The sequence below is a fragment of the Plectropomus leopardus genome, chromosome 16 (assembly GCF_026936395.1).
Source record: "Plectropomus leopardus strain MGB_pleo_1.0 chromosome 16, ASM2693639v1, whole genome shotgun sequence".
NCBI lineage: Eukaryota > Metazoa > Chordata > Actinopteri > Perciformes > Serranidae > Plectropomus > Plectropomus leopardus.
The window spans coordinates 31,826,889-31,845,675 of NC_142191.1; the positions used below are offsets into that span (position 1 = coordinate 31,826,889).

The 18,787-nt window shown below is 37.8% G+C and overlaps 1 protein-coding gene across 1 annotated transcript in view; it reads right to left on the reverse strand.

The window, feature by feature from the left end:
* Positions 1-18,787, reverse strand: part of pnocb (prepronociceptin b) — a 28,919-nt gene that overhangs the window by 1,460 nt on the left and 8,672 nt on the right. Inside the window, exon 2 of the mRNA XM_042504106.2 lies at positions 8,264-8,515. Within this exon, the coding sequence (XP_042360040.1) occupies positions 8,264-8,401 (138 nt within the window). The 5' untranslated portion in view covers positions 8,402-8,515. The remainder of the gene's footprint in view (positions 1-8,263; positions 8,516-18,787) is intronic.

Sequence of the window (18,787 nt, forward strand, 5' to 3'; positions counted from 1 at the left end):
CTTTCAGTTGTTTTGTGCCTCTTTGTGGTTGTTTTGTCACTCTGTAGTGGTTTTGTGTCTCTCTCTTGTTGTTTTGTGTCTCCTTGTGATTATTTTGTGTCTCCTTTCAGTTGTTTTGTGTCTCTTTGTGGTTGTTTTGTCACTCTGTAGTGGTTTTGTGTCTCTCTCTTGTTGTTTTGTTTCTCCATGTAGTTTTTTGTGTCACTTTGTTGTTGCTTTTGTGCCTCTTTGTGGTTGTTTTGTTTCTTTATTTATTTCGAGTCTATTTGCAATTCCTTTGCATCTTTTTGTGGTCTTTTGTGGTATCTTTGTGGTTACTTTTTGTCTTCTTGTTGTTTTGTGCATCTTTGTAGTTATTTTGAGTCTCTCTTCTGTTGCTTTGCATATTTTTGTGGTCTTTTTGCATCTCTTTGTGGTAATTTTGAGTCTCCTCTTGGTTGCTACATGTTAACTTGACATTTAATGATTTGCAAGTGAAGGCCAGGGGGACCGCTGACCCTTTGGGTCTGTTCAGTAATACATGCTAGCCAAAGACTAATCAAAACTTTCAAAATTCTTCAAAAATCCCCAAATATATCTTCACTCTGGTATTTTGAAACAGTATCTCACTTTTGCACTTATCACTTTAAGTGGCAACCAGTTCTAAATCCTGAGAAACAAGAAGCTGTGGATTTACTTGCTATTTAATGAGGCTGCTGAGCCTCTGGGGGTTAATATAAGAGTATTGATGCTTTCTCCTTTTGGCAACATCAAGAAAGACACGAACACGTCATTTAAAAAGTTAAATGCCCAAAGGCTGCAACATGAGGGCTTCAGGACACACATGGTGGCCATGTAAGTGCTGCTAGTTAGTGAGGTTTTAAATTTCCCACTTGCCAAAAACATATCATTTTTTTAATATTCCTCAGAAGCATAAATCCGTGACAGAATCCCTAAAACAGTCATGACACAGGATATTGGACACAGAGCATACACAGCAAAAAGCAGACTCCCAACAGTGAGGATTTAGAGAAATGCTGGTTTTGATTGAAATTGAAATATTCCCACTGACATCTTGATTATGTTGTTTTATACTTTACAATTTACCAGGATAACGTGTTGCACACCATGGCAGCGGAGCGCTGTGTGTGATCAGTTAATTATCCATCAAATTTGATCACCAGGGTTTCGATAAGTCAGTTAGTTTAATGTAGATGCTTAAAGCTGCAGTAATCAGTTTTTTTTATGGCCACCTGGGGGGAAAACTCATTAACGATGTGAATACAATATGTTTGACCTACAGCCTTATTAAGTTAATATGACTAACCAATACACCATTTTGCAGTGCTGATGTACCTGAGCATGCACACTGTATGGAAACACAACTGTGGCGAAGTGCAATCGCTTGTAAAGCCATGCAAGGACATTAACCACCAAGGAACCCAACAGGCTACAAAAATGCATTGAATGGTGACTGACGTCTAGATCCGTGTACTATAGAGCACTGCAGGGATGAAGTTTTTCTGTAGGCTGATGTGAAAGTTAGCTTTGCCCTGGTTTCCTCGTCAAAAAGCCTATGGGATTTTTCCATTGGATTTTGGATCATTGCAGAAAATAAGCTCTGTGGTGAAACTTGCATGTTTTGCTCAGTGAGAGAATCTTCACATATATACACCACTTTTAGGATTTTTGAAGATTAAATGCTATCACCAGAGGTAAAAATCTTGCGTTAGGCCATAAATGAACTATACTACAGTCACATGACCTTTGAACCCTAAGCAAAATGGTACAATTTCATTGGAAAAACATGGTAAAAAGGCAATCAGCAACTTGGTAAGAAATGTTCATCAAATTGCAAGAAATCAGTAGAATTTTTCTTTTTTTTTTAAAGCTAGGGAAAAATAATTAGGGAAAAGTTTGTTTGTTTGTTTGTTTGTTTTACATTATATGTATGAAAAGTGCTTCATAAATAAAGTTTGATTTTATTTGATATGTACATACATTGCTAGAACATTGCAAATACCACACTTTAAGCAAATTTTATATAGTATATAGTAAGTATACATTTGATTAAGCCTAGTTCAGAGTACTTTTTTGTACCTAGGGTCATACTTATAGCAAAAAAAGGAAACACTGTAGTTCCAGAAGTAAAAATGTACTTTTTACCTTGGAAGTGGGCTGATTATGCCAATAAAAGATCTCTGCAACTTGAGTGCAAAGTTTATAAAAAAATATTGTCTAAGGTCAGCATATCATCGATGGTGTTTGAAGCTGACGAGTGTTGCCAGGCTGACAGAGCAGTCTCTTGACCTGGATGGCTTGTGTGTGGTGGGAGTTAATGGGTGTTGTTCCTGCTGTGTTCAGCGTAAATGGAAAGTTTCTGTGCCAATATGAGATGTCCATCACTTGATAAATGTGACATCTACTTCTGTAAAAATGATTGACAGCACAAAATTGGAGGAAATTACAAATCAGTTTGAAGGACAGCAGGTAAATTAAGGCCAATTTTTTTCAGATTGGCTCTTCAACTTCTGGTAATGACATATTTGCTCTTAAAATGATATATGTGGCATTTTGGAATTGAACTTTTTATATGGAATGAATTTTGTCAGAGCTGAATCGCTGACTCTCTGTGCAGCTTTAATGACCTTCCCGTCTCGTTTTCATCACACCTGACAGTTGGGCTTTACGCCTCAATGCTAACAGTGCCATACGCAGAGGTAAGGACAAATAAAGAACATTTGAAGTTTGTGTATTTGCTCAATGTTATATGTGTTTTTGCTTGGTTTTTTTCATTGTCTTCGGTCAAAAAACTTTGAACTGCACAATGAGTTTAATTTAAGGTTATCTCTTTAAACAGATACCTGTTTATGTACACTGTAAAATCTGACATGTTGATCTAACTTGAAATAATCTCAGAAACTGATTGACTTTGAAAGGAAAAGTATATATAACTACAAATCAATGTCTAATTGTTAAATTTACTTGATATTTATCTGTATTTACTTAACTTTGTGAAGTTGTTGCAACTTAAAAATGACAAGTTAAATGACCTTGTTCTTTCTGACATAACTTGATTGTCACAAAGAGGATTTGACTAATGATGAAGTGAGGAGATCTATGCGTTCTGTTATATTTACATATGTAAAAAATACAAATATGACTAGTTTGCAACCAGCAAAATACAGATAAATAGCACAGTAAACTTGGCTCACTTAAGTTACTAAAACTCAGAAAGACTGATTGAATTAAAGTTGTTATTTTTAAAGTGTTGTAATTCTGATAATTATAAATACACTGCAACATTTATTTGTTTATTTATGGGTTTAAAATACAGAGACAATGCACATTAATGAACATCACTGTAAATATGCCGGTTTAGCCAAGTTGGCTAATTTGAACTTAAATCTGTCAAGTTGATCTTACTTGACATAATCTCGGAAAACAATTGCCTTGAAAAATGTATGTAAAATAGAACTATTAATCTTCATTCATATTGACTTTATATCTTTTTTCTACTTAAATCTATTTAATTTAACTTAATTTTGTAAAGTTGTTGCAACTTAAAAATGACAAGTTAAATGACCTTGTTAGCAACTTCAGTAAACCAAGTTAGTCTGACTTAACTTTATCATCACAAAGAGGATTTGACTAATGATGAAGTTATATCTGTGAGTTCTGTTCTGTTAACATGTTGTAAAAAAAAATACAAACATAATTGACTAGTTTGCAACCAAAATAAAGAAAAAAAGATTTTCAAAATATCATGAAAAAAGTACAAGAAAACTAAATGAAAAAAGTAAGAAAGAAAAAGAAATCAGGGAAATGATTTGTTAAAAGTGATTAAACATTTTGAAATACCTTGTAACATCTTGAATATGTAATAATCAATAAAAATATAGTCTTTCCTATTATTTTCTTTCTTCCCTTCACAATTTTCCCTAGCTTTTTAAAAATAATTTTCTAAATCTATTAATTTCTTGCAGTCTGTGGAACATTTCTTACCAAGTTTCTCATTGCCTTTTTTCACGTTTTTTAAAAAGAAATTATATCAATTTGCTCAGAGTTCAAAGGTTTAATTACTTGGGATTACTTGGCATCAGAAAGAAGAAAAGTGATGCTGCTTCAGCTTTTAAAGGGTTAAAATAAGACTGAATACATCATTTATACCCTTAAACACTGAAAACCTGAGTGTATTACTTTTTCTCCCAAGGGTAAAAAGACTACTGCTGCCACACTGCAGAGACTTATGTACAGACATCCCTTTCCTCTCTCGTTCCTTAAACCCTGGAGCCCTCTGAGTTAAATTTCAGTTTGAGGTAAAAGGCAAATCCCATTTACTCGTCAAATCTGGCACAAATGAGATAACTTGCATTGTTATCGGAAAACCTGCTCACATCAAAGGGATGAGAGGAGAGGGAGTTCCGCTGTGAATCTATCAACGGAAATTAATTATCCGTCTTAAATGAAATGAGCACACCAGGGGATTCTCCACGTCAGATCAATGGAGCAATCTAAAGGAGTTTATAAGTGAGAGGACGTGTGTGTGTGTGTGTGTGCGTGTGTGTGTGTGTGTGTGTGTGTGTGTGTGTGTGTGTGTGTGTGTGTGTGTGTGTGTGTGTGTGTGTGTGTGTGTGTGTGTGTGTGTGTGTGTGTGTGTGTGTGTGTGTGCGTGTGTGTGTGTGTGCGCGCGCGCATGCACGCAGTCATGTGTTTATATACTTGTGAGGGCCAAGGATGAAAAGTTGTGAGATCCCTCCATAGTAAGGCTGTATTTTGTCAGAGTATGGTTAAGTGTTGATACTTAAAGGGACAGTTCACCCAAAAATGAAAATTCAGTCATTATCTACTCCTCCTCAAGTCGGGTGAAGTTTTTTAGTCCATAAAACACTGCCAGAGTTTCACAGGGAAAAGGCGTTGCAGTAATTTTCCGAACAATTAAAGCAAATGGGGACCAGAATTCAAACATTAGAGAATACATAATAAAACCACAAGATGTCTACATACTGCTCGTCTGAAGTAATCCAACTGTGCTAAAGCCCTGACATGCCAGGTTGTTTTGATAAATGTCACTGGCATCATGTTTTTTTAGCCTTATTGTTGCCTATAGTGTGGAGTTGTATGTTTTTCAAAAATGTATGCCTTTTATTTTTGTTGTCGTTTTCACAGTGTTTGCAGTGTCTGAGGAAACCAAGATGAGAGCGAATAAATCAACAGAAAACCTCAGAATGAAGCATGGTCATCCATTCTTTGGACCAGTGCAGCTACTTATCACTTTAAATATGTCAAGGTTAGACTCCTTACATTACTCTGGCTGGTTATATTTGTCACATGTTCTGCCCTCTGTCAAATAAAATCATTGAAACACAATTATGATACCACTGTAGTTGGGTTAAGGTGAAGAGAGTCCTCACTTTTGGGGCTCCTGCAATGGGATGGACAAATCAGGAGTGGTCAGGGTCACCCTGGAAATCTAACTGAGCTCCTGCTGGTGGCTGTACATGCTACACATGTTAATGCTGCAATCATTAAACTGGCACGTTATCTCACAAGAGCATCTGGGATCCTGATGTGACTTTAACAAAAAGGATGTCCAGTCACACTGACTGACTGCATCACACATGTAAACCAAAAGGAAACATGATGTATTTTTAAGCAGATGGTAAATGCAACATGTTCTCATCCCAAGTCGTCACATGTTGCAGCTTTGTAGTGGACTTTTATGTCTGCATATTAAGTTTTAGGTATCCTTCTGGATCTGCTGTTGACATTCAGGGATGGCACTACCATGATGTCAACACAAGCATATAGTGGGATGATGCTGCATGTGGTTATGTTTAGACAACAACAGCAATATTCCATGGAAACACTTTTTTTGGCTTTTCTAGATGCTATGGCTATGTGCTTGTCAATAGGAACTGACTCTACCACTCTTCCTAAAGTTTCGTCCTTTTTTTTCCCTGTTTCAGGGGTTCTTTTTCGGGAGTTTGTCTTGGGTGATGTGAGGGTCTAAGGACAGAGGGATGTCGTCACTGTAAAGACCTCTGAGGCAAACCATGTTTTGTGATAATGAGCTCTATCAATAAGCTTGACTTGACTTGAATCCCTCATGATGCAGCAAGAGCTACAAGAGGTGTTATTGCATCACATAACTCTTCAAAAGTTGAGCGAATCACCCGGAAGTTTTGAATCCACAATACCTCTGTGAAATTATGGACTATCACCTCCCAGGAATCCCTCGTACGTGGCCGCTCCCACGTATTAGGGGCTTGCCTTTCCTTTATGGCTCCATAACATGCCTACATGGCCTTGGATTGAAAGTAATGACGGCTAGTGTGGCGGCTGACATAGAAATAAAGCTGCTAATGTTTTGAATATCCGGTGCCATGCTTCTTGGAATGCTATTGCCAGAGGAGAAGTCGCATAACAGGCCATCTCGCAATTGTCTTTTATCAACATTTCGAAAATGTCGCAAGTTTTGTGCAAATCTGTAATAGAGATCTGCGAAGAGATGATTGGCAGAAGGATAAACAAATGCTGGCATTGACCTTTAAGATGAGCATTATGCAGTGAGCAGTAAGCGGAGGGGATGATACCATGAAATGCCTGATGTGTGTGTATGCACGTCTTCATGAATGTGTAGGTGCGTGCGCTACTAAATCACTGGGTCCTGACATTATAACAAACACCGCTGGCTTCACACACACTCTTTCAGTCTGGAGTGGGAAACAATGGGATTTCTCAGTGGATTCCATCTGTGGCTCGATAGGAAGGCGGCTAACACAATGAGAAGCTGATAAAATGTGTCAGTCACCGATGTAAGCCTGGGCTCATGATACTGAGCAGCAGTCAATTACAGAGTTCCATTACAACTCCCAAAAAGGTCCCAGCTGTCTTTCTCTGCATCATTATCAGCTAAATTAGCCGTCCTACAGCTATTCATGGACGCCCACAGACTATTTTTACCCGCTGACGTGCCTCGCACTGTTTGGAGATGAGATTGTGTTCTGCACTGAAGTTTTGGTTTGAATCTGGAGTGCAGTCATATTCTGTCAGTGCAGAGGCTGCTGTCTTTATAGTGGTCACGAAGCACTGCACAAGTGCTGTAGATCCTCACACATGCAAATAATCCCCCTCTACAGTAAAAACAGAAATAATATCAATTTTGTCTGTTTGAAATGAATCTCCAAAAAAACTCTTGAGAACTAAAAAACAAACAAACAAAAAAACAGTGTGTTTTTTTTTCTTTCAACTCCCTTTTACTCTTTAAAACCTGAACAAACTGGCTTAATTTCTTTAAAAAAAAAAAAAAATTGTGAAGAAGACAACGAGCGATGAAAAAAGAAAGGACCCAAAATTTTGTGAGAAATTAGAAAAAAAAAAGTATGAGGAAATTGCCTAAAATTTGTTTAAAAAAACAATTAATAAAAATAAAATTTAAAAAATGGCAAACAATACTGTACCATAATTCTTAAAAAAAACTATTTTTTTGCACTCTATGATGTAATTACGTATTTTTAACCAATTATGTTCCACAATGTGGTGTTATGAGTTTGTAATCAGTTCATGTATTTCTATGAGATTATGTTGTATAAGTACAGTGTCTTTTTAGACACTAGAGGGTGCTACTGTGAGAAATATCCCTATACAGTAAGAAATGTCTTGAACATCCAAAAATCCTGAAATTATAATGTGTAAGTCTAAGTATGTGTTAACAACATGCATAATGTGACACAGTGCCTTTTTAGACACTAGATGGCGCTTCTGATAGAACTTTCCCTATACAGCAAGGAATTTCTTATTTTTTACCCCACTATATTTCTTATTTATGTCCTTTTTCTTCTTTTTTCATTTTTTATTTTAGTAAATTTTATCTTGTTTTTGTCTTCTTTTTCCACTTTTGTAGTTTACAACTTAATATATATATATATATACTTTGGGCCACTGCTTGAAAAAAAAAAATCTGCCTACATGTGAACTCATATATACAGGCGGACAAAGTGTAAAGATTATTATCAAACAAGGCATTACGCAGGAGCTCTTATCATTATTGAAAATAACTTGCTCAGACAAACACAAACACACCTCTGTCAGTGTGCTGAAGGCTTAGTGCTGCCATGCCCACGCTGACACACACACACACACACACACACACACACACACACACACACACCCCAGTGTTGACAAGGCATTTGTTCTTATCAACAGTGACTCACAACTACAAACAGTGACACACACACACACACACACACACACACACACACACACACACACAAACACTCACCATGGTGTTGAAGGCTTGCTGCAGCTGTTGCTGCTGCAGGAGCAGACCGCAGGCCACACACTCCTCCTGGCAGTCACTGCGTCCAGGGGTGAAGAGACATGCCAGCAGCACCAGCAGGTACCACAGAGGGATCTTCATCTCTCAGGACAGCCAACACAGGCAGGGACACACAGGAGCCCAGTAGGTACGAGACACAAGTCCGAAACGAGGGTCAGCAGCTGGGAGCTGAAGCCTGTGGGCTGTGGGTCCAGTCTGCAGGGAGAAAGCAGTTACAGGAACATTGCGTCAATTCCAGTTTATAGGAATCATTAGCTGGATTTGGGCGGTCAGTGGAAGCGTTGGTGGTGGGAGAGTGCTCAGCCAACACCCAGAGATGGACAGTGTGGGTGGGATGGAGAGAGAGCACAACCTGAGGCAGTAAATGAAAAAATGGGTATTTTCCTGTGGGCAGGAAGCGGCCACTATAGCAGGGATGCTCAATTTATGGTCCGTGGGCCAAATTAATAATAGTGAAGAATGCTGGTTGGAGGGGCCCCCCTGTGAATCTTTGCCTCGGGCCCCAACAGACTTTGGAATGGCCACTGCATGAAATCCTAGAAATGTTCTAAAACCCTACAAATGTTCTAAAATCTTGTAAACGTCGTAAAATCCTAGAAACATCCTAAAACCCTACAAGCTAAAGCCTAGAAATGTCCTAAAATCTTAGAAAAATCCTAAAACCCTGTAAATGTTCTAAAATCTTAGAAATGTCCTCAAACCCTACAATTTTGTTCTAAAATCTTAGAGCCGTCCTAAAATCCTAGAAATGTCCTCAAACCCTACAATTTTTTCTAAAATCTTAGAGCCGTCCTAAAATCCTAGAAACATTCTAAAACCCTACTAATGTCCTAAAAACGCAAAAATGTGCTAAAATCCTAGGAATGTCGAAAAAAATCCTTGAAATGTCCTTTAAATCCCAGAAATGTCCTAAAATCCTAGAATCTTCCTAAAATCCGAGCAACGTCTTAAAATCACAGAAATGTCCTAAAATCCTAATTATGTCCTAAAATCCTAGAAACCTCCTCAAGCCCTAAAAATGCTATAAAATCTTGGAAACGTCCTGAAATCCTAGAAACATTCTTAAACCCTACAAATGTTCTAAAATCCTAGGAATGTCCCAAAATCCTTAAAACATCCTTTAAATCCCAGAAATGTCCTACAACCATAGAAATGTCCTAAAATCCTTGAAATGTCCTAAAATCCCAGAAACGTGCTAAAATCCACAAGATGTCATAAAATCCCAGAAACGTCCTAAAATCCGAGCAACATCTTATAATCCTGGAAACATTCTAAAAATCCTAAAAACAATAAACATCGTAAAATCCAAGAAATGTCCTAAAATCTGAGAAATGGAAAAACATGTATGGGGCTGCTAAATTGGTCCCTGGCCTCCTGTCATTTTGCAAAAGTGGCCCCCAAGCAAAGTGAGTTGAGTATCCCTATCGGCTGCAGGGGTGAGTCACTGAAAGAGATCACACAGCACAAGTTGGAGATTTTGTACAAGTTGATCTGTGTTTGCAGACATCAGGGGCTGTGAACCAGGTGCACACTGTTTGTTGCGTAACCTCCACTCCCTGACCCCCATCTATTTTGTTACTCACCACTATATTGCCCAATAACACCAAGATTGCAAAGAAAAAACAGCCTCTCACAACATCAGAGATTGCTTTTAGCCCGAGACTGCTGCCTTCACATGTGGCCTCTGCATGTTTATGAACCAAGGTCATGCCCAGATGACCCAACCTATTCCTGTCCTCTATGCCATTCCCACTCAGCTATAGGAAATTATGAAATATTAATTCATTTCATAAACACTTCAGTAACTTTAAGGTTCCCTGTAGAGTTTTAGACTTCTAGTCATGCTTTGGTGTTGTTTATCTATGAGTAATATATATATTTATATACATACATAAAAAGGCTGAATGAATCCAGTAAGCTCTACCTTTCCATCACAAAACAACAGACTGACAGATTTATCAACCAGCTGGTGAAACATAGTGAAGCATTTAGCAGGTAAAAAGCCTTGTAATTCCCCCAGGAGCTGGTCACTAAACAAAGAGCCAAGAGAAGAAAATTCGCCAGGTGGACACAAACACGACTCCAAATGAGTGCTAATGTTGCTCCGTATGTGCTTAATGTGTTGAATTAGCAGCTGTTGGCTAACAAGTGTGCCATATCAAGTTAAAAGATGATATCAGTGAAGTGTTCGCGCTGCCTCCATGTGGCCAAAATTGTTAATGCAGGTTACCAGTAGTAATAGCAGTGGCTGTCCAAAAGGCCATGGTGAGTACTTATTCTGAATGAAAACAGTGGAGCATCAGCGGGATTGAACATATGCGACATCATGCAAAGTGGATTTGTACATATCCAACAAAACTAAAAGATGAGAAGACTTTACTCCTTTGAAACCTGGGTAAACTGGCTTGATTTCTTTCAAAAACATGGGAATGTCATGATTTGTGGTTTTGTGTGATATTGTGGTCTTTGTTTGAGGTGTTTTCTGTTTTTGTTTTCCCTGTTTTTAGTTACTTATGAAGGCTGTACTACGAAGCCAGACAAGTGCCTTAGCGAGGTCTGTTGAGTTTAAAGCCACAGTTTCCTGTACTACGAAGCTGGCTCTCTGTTAACCTGGCTAGATCGCCACCATTTAACCTTGATGGGAGCAGGTTATGTTCTGAGTTTTAGGAGCATCACTCTATAACCAATGTCAGCGGAAGAGCCGAAAATGTTTGATACAACTTGTTGAGCCGTAATGTTACATAAATGCCTCTGAAAAGTTCTGCAGTTACAATATTGCTCTATGCATTACAACGCTTTTTTCCCCGCACAGGAGCCTGCAGTTTATCAGTGATACATAAAATCTGAGACAGAATATCGTTTACCTTATTTATCATGACTCTCACTGAACTACTGAAGGTGCGTGTGGTATTTTCTGGTTGATTTGTCCACAGTGGCTCTAAAAAAAGCTTCTTTAAAACCAATGATGCCACAAACCTAAAGACATAATACCAAAAAATGCTTAATGTTTCAAGGCAACATTTGCATTTTAGTAATTTTCTGTTAATTAATTTTCTAATTAAAAACATTAAACAATTAAAAATGAAACTTTACTCATCTAATATTGTGAATCCATTTTTTAAAATATTTTAAAATGACAGAAAAAGATGTTGTTGGACCATTTTTGTGGAGGGGGTTAATGGGGCTGAACCAATGGAGGAAGGCCCCGAAAAAGGGACTCAACATGGCCTCCAGAAAGTCATGTTACAGTAGATACTGTGCTAGTGGTTTCCTTGGGTCCCTGGCTCTTCTTTTTTTAAAGTACTGCAACATAATTGAGGATGTATTTTGTGAATTTAAACAGCAAGAAATAGTTACCTCAAAGCAATTTTAATATTTGAACTGAAATCTACATTTATAGGAATAAGAACAATGTTATTCAGGATGAGAAATGCTTCCAGTTTTTCTGTTGACCCACACATACGGTCAAACAGAATTCACACCGGTAATGTTTTCACTGGTCAGATGAAGACAACATGGTCAAAGGGACAGCTGGTGGGGACACAGCCCCTCAGTGAAGACATCATATTGATGATGTTGAATGAAAATCTTTGACAATACACAGAGTGGGTGTTGTATTGATGGCTACACTGATGTAAAAACAAATAAATGAGTGGGAACCAGTACGGCGTGACCATTTCCACTGTTGCACATTACCACTCGTAGTCAATAGCATATGAAACAGGTGGAGTGTGACTCTGGCCCATTTAGAAATATATAAATGGCTGTATGGGAAATCATTAGAGGGACCTGTTTGTTTGCCTTGCTTGGATGTTTTGTGCAATGATCATTTGCTAGCCTGCTGACTAAGCCCATTTGATGTTATGTTCTCCCTTAAGTGACCCCCACTAACTAAGTTGAACAAATGAGTAGAGCAGTGCAGCGTTAAGTGATGCTGCAGGCCCCGGATGTACGCCGCGGCATCACAAAGATGTGCCTCTCACATTAATAATATTCTATTAATAAGAGGAGCGGTGAGCTTTTCGCAAACACTTTTACTGATGAGATGTCGTGCAGTGTGTGTCAGAAGCTTTATAATTAGCCAATGGATGTCCATTTGTTTGCCTTCACACATTCATGTTAGAATACTGTGATTTAAGCTTTTAGCTAAACAATACGTGGACAGCATTAGATCATCGCAGGTACTAAAACACATTATCAGTGTCCTGCAGAAATCCATATATCTCATAAAGCTTTAGAACTTTTATTCCCATCAAACAAAACTGTTTGTATGTATTTTCTAACATTTGTTTTGGAAGTATTTTTACCTCAGCTTAAGAGGTTATGTTTTCCGTACTATATGTTAGGATTATGGAAACACTACTGGCCTGAAACCTAGTTTGACATCACTTTTCTTGTGCTGCCTTAAGATGTCTTTCACAGGCTTTTTAACCCTTTGAAACTTGATTTTTTTGAAATCATGGGGAAAACTGTAATGAAACTTGGCAAGGAATGTCTGTGCAAGAATGCAAACTGCAAGAAATTAGTCAGAGGTGACAAAGAAAATGACTTAAAAATGACCTAGAAATTAGTTTAAGGGAAAAGAGAAAGGGGTACCAATTATGACAAATTATCAGTTAACTACAGAAAAATGTCCAGAAAATATTGCTTTTATTTATTGCCTTTTCGCCATGTTTTTGAAATACATGGCTAAAAGGCCATTTGCTAATTTTTGGGGCATTCCCTTTTTCATCGCTTATTGACTTTTTCCCATGTTTGTGAAAGACATCAAGCCAAGTTGCTTAGGGTTAAAACATGTTCAGTGTGACAGCACCAGCACAGGGCGCTCTCCTGTTAGTGGGATGTGTAAGTGTGCACAAGTTTACTGAGTCCTTTTTTGTGCGGGTCTGAAAGACATGAGAGCAGGGAAATGTGGGTTCATGCTGCATAACTGGATTTTAACCCCTCAAATCTAGAACAAGAGGTGTGCAAACACATCAGAGTCATAACTAAACACTGAGCAAGAACAGTCACTTTAACCCATTCTGTGTCAATGAGTTGACCGATACAAATCATTGCAACCAGCTCACAATGACAGCCAAACACGTCAAGGCCACAGACTGATGACAGTGTAGCCCATTAACACTTAATATCATGGTCAGTTGTTTCTCACAACAACAAGACACAGCATGGTTACTCATTTCCTCAGCCTTTAGAAAGATACAAATTACACTCCTGCCAATTCACCAAAAGCCACAAGCGGAAAAATAAACAAATCTGTAGGCTCATTAAAATGAAGGAATAAATGCAGCTTAACTCATTGAGGAAATATGGTAAAGTTTAGTTACATTTCCTGGATAAATTCAATCGACATGGATTCACAATCAGACGGAGGTCATTTGAAAGGTTTATTTTTTGCATGTGTCTCCAGAAACATAGTATACTGACTGAAGGGGCACTTAAAAAAAACAACAAGAAAAAGCAAATTGAATTTTTCCATTGGATTTTTTGTTAAATGCAGAAAATAATCCCCATGCCTTAGCGCAAACACCAGAAGAAAAAAGTAAAAAGGCTAAAACAAACTACACTACAGTCACCTGATTTAAATGTCACCACCTCTACGAGGCAGTAAAGCCGTGTTCAGGATGATGACTTTCTGTAGTCTACTTTAGCCACTTCTTAGCAACTGCCTTTTTAAGACACATAAAAGCTTCAGAGGTCACAGCGAGGTATTTCATGTTATAGAATAAAATGTTAAAGTCAACTTGGTAAGAAATGTTCATCAAATTGCAAGAAATTTGTAGATGTAGAAAGTTATGTTTTAAAAAGCAAGGGAAAAATGTCCAGGGGAAAAAGAAAAATTCTTGGGAAAAACTATATTTATAATTATCATGCTTACATATTTAAGATTATGTTACAAATTATATAATTTTTAGCACTATTTTGCAAAGTGTTGTTTGCCTTGTTTGTTTTTTGTTTGTTTGGGGGTTTTTTTTTACCTTTTCCCCCATATTTTATCATTATTATTCATTTTTTTTCAGGTAATTATCTTGTACTTTTTTTAATCATTTCTTGTTACTTTTAATGTCATGTCTTATTTTGCATTCAGCATTCTGTACTCTCATTAAGCCACTTGTTAGCACAAGCGGACACATAAAAGCTTCAAAGTTAACAGTGGGGTATTTACTGACGTATTTTATGTCATATAACAAAATGTGAAATTCTCAAAATGAAATGCTAACCGCAGACCTTATTTCAGGCTTTTAACCTAAAACACATTAAAAAAAACTCTGAGACGAATGAAGAGGAAGTGCTGAAATGACAACTCATATTCTGGCTTTTGTATGAAGTAGGGGTCGACAGATTATCACCCTGGCTGATTATTGGGGCCAATATTTGACATTTTGCCAATTATCCATATTAGCATTTTATTTTAATGATTGCAGATAAAATTTATTCATTAATATGTGCAAAGTGTCAGCATGGGAGGAAGTTTTACTTTGTAAAACCTCAGGGAACTATTTTTTATGTACATTTTTTAAATTAAAATGTTGATTTTATAAAAACTTGCTGTGTAAGATGTTTGATAGTATGAGTTTTCTGTCAAGACTTCTGAAGGACTGAGACACCTGTTGAAGATTCAATCAGCACACGTTTAATATGAGTAAAAGTATACAATTAAAATTACAATTACAACAAACATGTACAACAATAAATGAGTACAACATAAATGAAGATGAGTACAAAGATGAACTAAAATGAAGACTACAAATGAGGACAAGTACAACAAAGACGAGCGCTCGGGTCAGTCCAGACAGAGACAAGATGAAACGCAGACTAAATGACACACAACATAGAAAGCTGGCTGACACCGATCACAAAGAACGACAGTAGTATTTATACAATGCTGTAACATAGATGGTTGGTATCAATTACTAACATGTCAGGTACTAGACTTCTTTTGAGGAATGAGGCATGTATTTCTCTTGCTAAATTTAGCAACATATATAGGTAGCTCGTTACTTGAGGTAGACATAGAGTCTCGAACTCACTATGGAGGACGCATAATCATAAAAATACATACTAACAATGTTGAACGTTTCAGTTTTTTCAGCTTTAATTCTACATTTGCTAAAGGCATACAAACAAAGTTTTGTGTTTGTTATATTCCAAATTCTTTTTTCATTCTTGTTGTAAATGCCAACGGTTCCAAATACCAGTTGTTGGTCTTATTAGCCACTAATTATCGGTATCAGCCCTGAAATCCAATATCGGTCGACCCCTAGTATGAAGTCTGAGATACTCTTTGTGTAAGCTGCTCCAGAGATTACTTGAATGTGGTTATGTTAGTTACTTTTGAGCTTTACCACCATCTATAGGATTTGATTTGGATAGTAGTATTGACAGCCACTTCCAGGCTGTGTATCTTTGAGGTCTCACTGCAGACATAGTTTTTTCCTATAATGCAGTGCATAAAGCAAGTTTCAATTCATCTGCCTCAGTTCTGGGATCAAATCTTCAGTGTGCTTCAGTTAATACTACAGATTCAGTGCAGCCAATTGGAAAAGCATATAGAGCAAAGCAATGATCTGCTGGTGTCAATGTGAGCAGCTGTCTTTTTTTCCACAGAGAATAAATCAACATGTTGGAAAGTGAATAAGGCAGAGCTCATATATCATGCACTGAAGCACTCCTTTAACACTGGCATTCATTATGAATAAGTGTTTCTCTTCTGCAAAATAATCATACAAATACAGATTATCAGCCTGGCTGATTACTGGGGCCGATATTTGGCATTTTGCCATTTATCTGTATTGGCCTTTTATTTTAATGATCGCTGTTAAAATTAATAAATTAAAAATTGCAAAGAAAGTGTCAGCATGGGAGGAATTTTTACTTTGTAAAGCCTCAGGGAACTATTTTTATTTATGCTTTCTTTGATCTAAATTTTCACTTCACTTTATAAAGAAAGTTGCTGGGAACTCGCTGTACATGATGCTGAACATTTCAGTTTTGATAAGACATTTGCTAAAGGCATTTAAACAAAACCACAAAATGTCTCCATACTGCTCGTCCCAAGTATTCCAAGAGTCCTGAAGCCCAGACGTGCCAAGTTATTTTGAAAAACATCTCTAGCGTCATGTTTTTAGCCCAGTGTGGGAGCCGCGTTCACCCATGCGCACGCGAGAGACCAACGAGAGCTCGCAGAAGCCTCCCCCACACACACAGGGTTCAGGCTCACCATAAGCACGTGCTCCCATTAATTTTATATTGGAAGCGACTGATTCTCTGAACAAGGCATGCTGAGATACCGCAATGGCGCGATGAGAGGGAGTGACAATTTCAAAACTTCAGACAGTGCTTGTGATCAACACAGCCACTCAATCTGCAGCTCCAGTGACTTTCTAAGCAACTATGTATAAATCCAGGAAATACTAAAGTAAAACTTTGTCAGGTGGAGAAGGGGGTGGAGGATTGTGGATGAATACAAGCAGCCGGTGGGGCAGGGTGGAAGCGAATTGAGGTGAACTGGTCACGTATAGTGGGCATGCACCGTGCTACAGAGAGAGATGGAGTTTGCGGAATTAGCAGCAAGCAACAAGTCCAAACAAGTCGCTTTGTCAGATATAAAGTTACTCTGTGTGTGTGTGTGTGTGTGTGTGTGTGTGTGTTTACAATTGTAAAGACAATTGTAAAGACGCCAAGAATGACTTGCTCCTCTAATAACAGTCATTGATTGCGGGTGTGTGGGTGGGTGATGAAGTGAATGCTTATGTCATCAGCATGCAATCTTTGGTAGATGCGGTGGTTTTTGGGTGCCCCCTGTGGGTGGTATTATGTGAGGAATGTCATGAAATCCATCGCACAGATGAGGTGACGTAACGACATCATTTTATTTATGAACTGTTTGTAGTTGAGTGTTATTCATCCCCAGTCAGAAATCAATTAAGCTATAATCATTCTCATCAAAATTTGTTGAGAATTATTAAAACGTCTGTGCCGCAATTGTGTTTATACATGCTCTGTTAAAAAGCGGCCATCCATCATGGCATAAGACAGACAAAAATGAAGAGAGGGAAAACTCAGAAGAACAGGGGACGAGAAAGAGACATGATGGAGATGAGAGAGGTAATGTCTCCACTGTTCATACCATCAGCATTATGTTCCTGTTAAAACTGACTGTTCGTGACTTTACCTTGTCAAACATGTGTGTGTGTGTGTTTGTATATATATATATATATATATATATATATATATATATATATATGTATATGTATATATATATATATATATATATATATATATATATATATATATATATATCTTCGGATTTTATTCAGATCAAGGAAATTAAAAATTTTACATTCAAACAAATGGGCAAAATGATCAAACAAATGTGTGACTCGTAGATGTTGTGTTCAAAGCTAAACTCTACCACACGCACAGAAAGGCACACTCATCTGCTGCAGAGCCGTGTACATAGCTCTGCTCTTTTGGCAATAAGAAAACAGCATATAGTCTATTTTTACCATACATGCACTAATTATGGTAGAAAAGGCTATATTACTGATCTAGTGACTAAGAACATGATTCTGGAGTCATTATGTTGATGTAGATAACCACTGATGTGTAATAATCAACATTTTTAGATGCACCCTCATGTCTTGGTTATCACACTTTCCTTGGCATGCATGGATTATTGTGCCGAGGAACTTTTTATCAACCGGGGGGCTAGAAAGAGTCCTAACTTCTCCATATCTCAATAATGTCAAATGGAAAGTGTGCCCTTCACATCTGTGACACTTTGAGCCATGAACCTGCACACTCCTCTCTCTGCTCTATTCCAGTAATGACACACTTCTTGGTCTCCATATTTCCACCGGTCCATTTTAACCGCCCTTGCCTATAAATTTGCATACTATTTCAGCTATCTTTAACATTTCATATCATTTGCATAATCTATCTGACAAAGCTGGCAGTTGACTGGGTGCAGGGGGCTGATGTATGGTGTACTGTACATGGATAAAATGGTCACTGGGAGAGGGAGGTCACACAGCAGGCCCCCCCACAGAACCAAGAACACCGAATATGTCCAGGAGGAGCTCATTACAGTCAGAGCTGCATTTGATCTTCGTCATTCACATATATAAACAGCCTTGCCCTCCCAAATGAATGCTGGCATTAAAAGCAAAACGAAAAATGGACTATAACGAAGGGACTGATGTCCCCCTACTTTCAGACAGCTCATTCCATCTTGCACAAATGAATGCTTTTACCCAGTTCTTTCCAAAACAAATCTACTGTTTTATACTTCCATTAGAGTTAACTAAGACCCTGAAAATGTTATGGGGTTTCAGGATAAAATGTTTTTTCCATTTCAGTCACACAGGAAGCAATCACAGCATTCATAAACTGACTCATGCATTTAGTTTTGTTTACTGAGTCCTTTTTTGTGCGGGTCTGAAAGACATGAGAGCAGGGAAATGT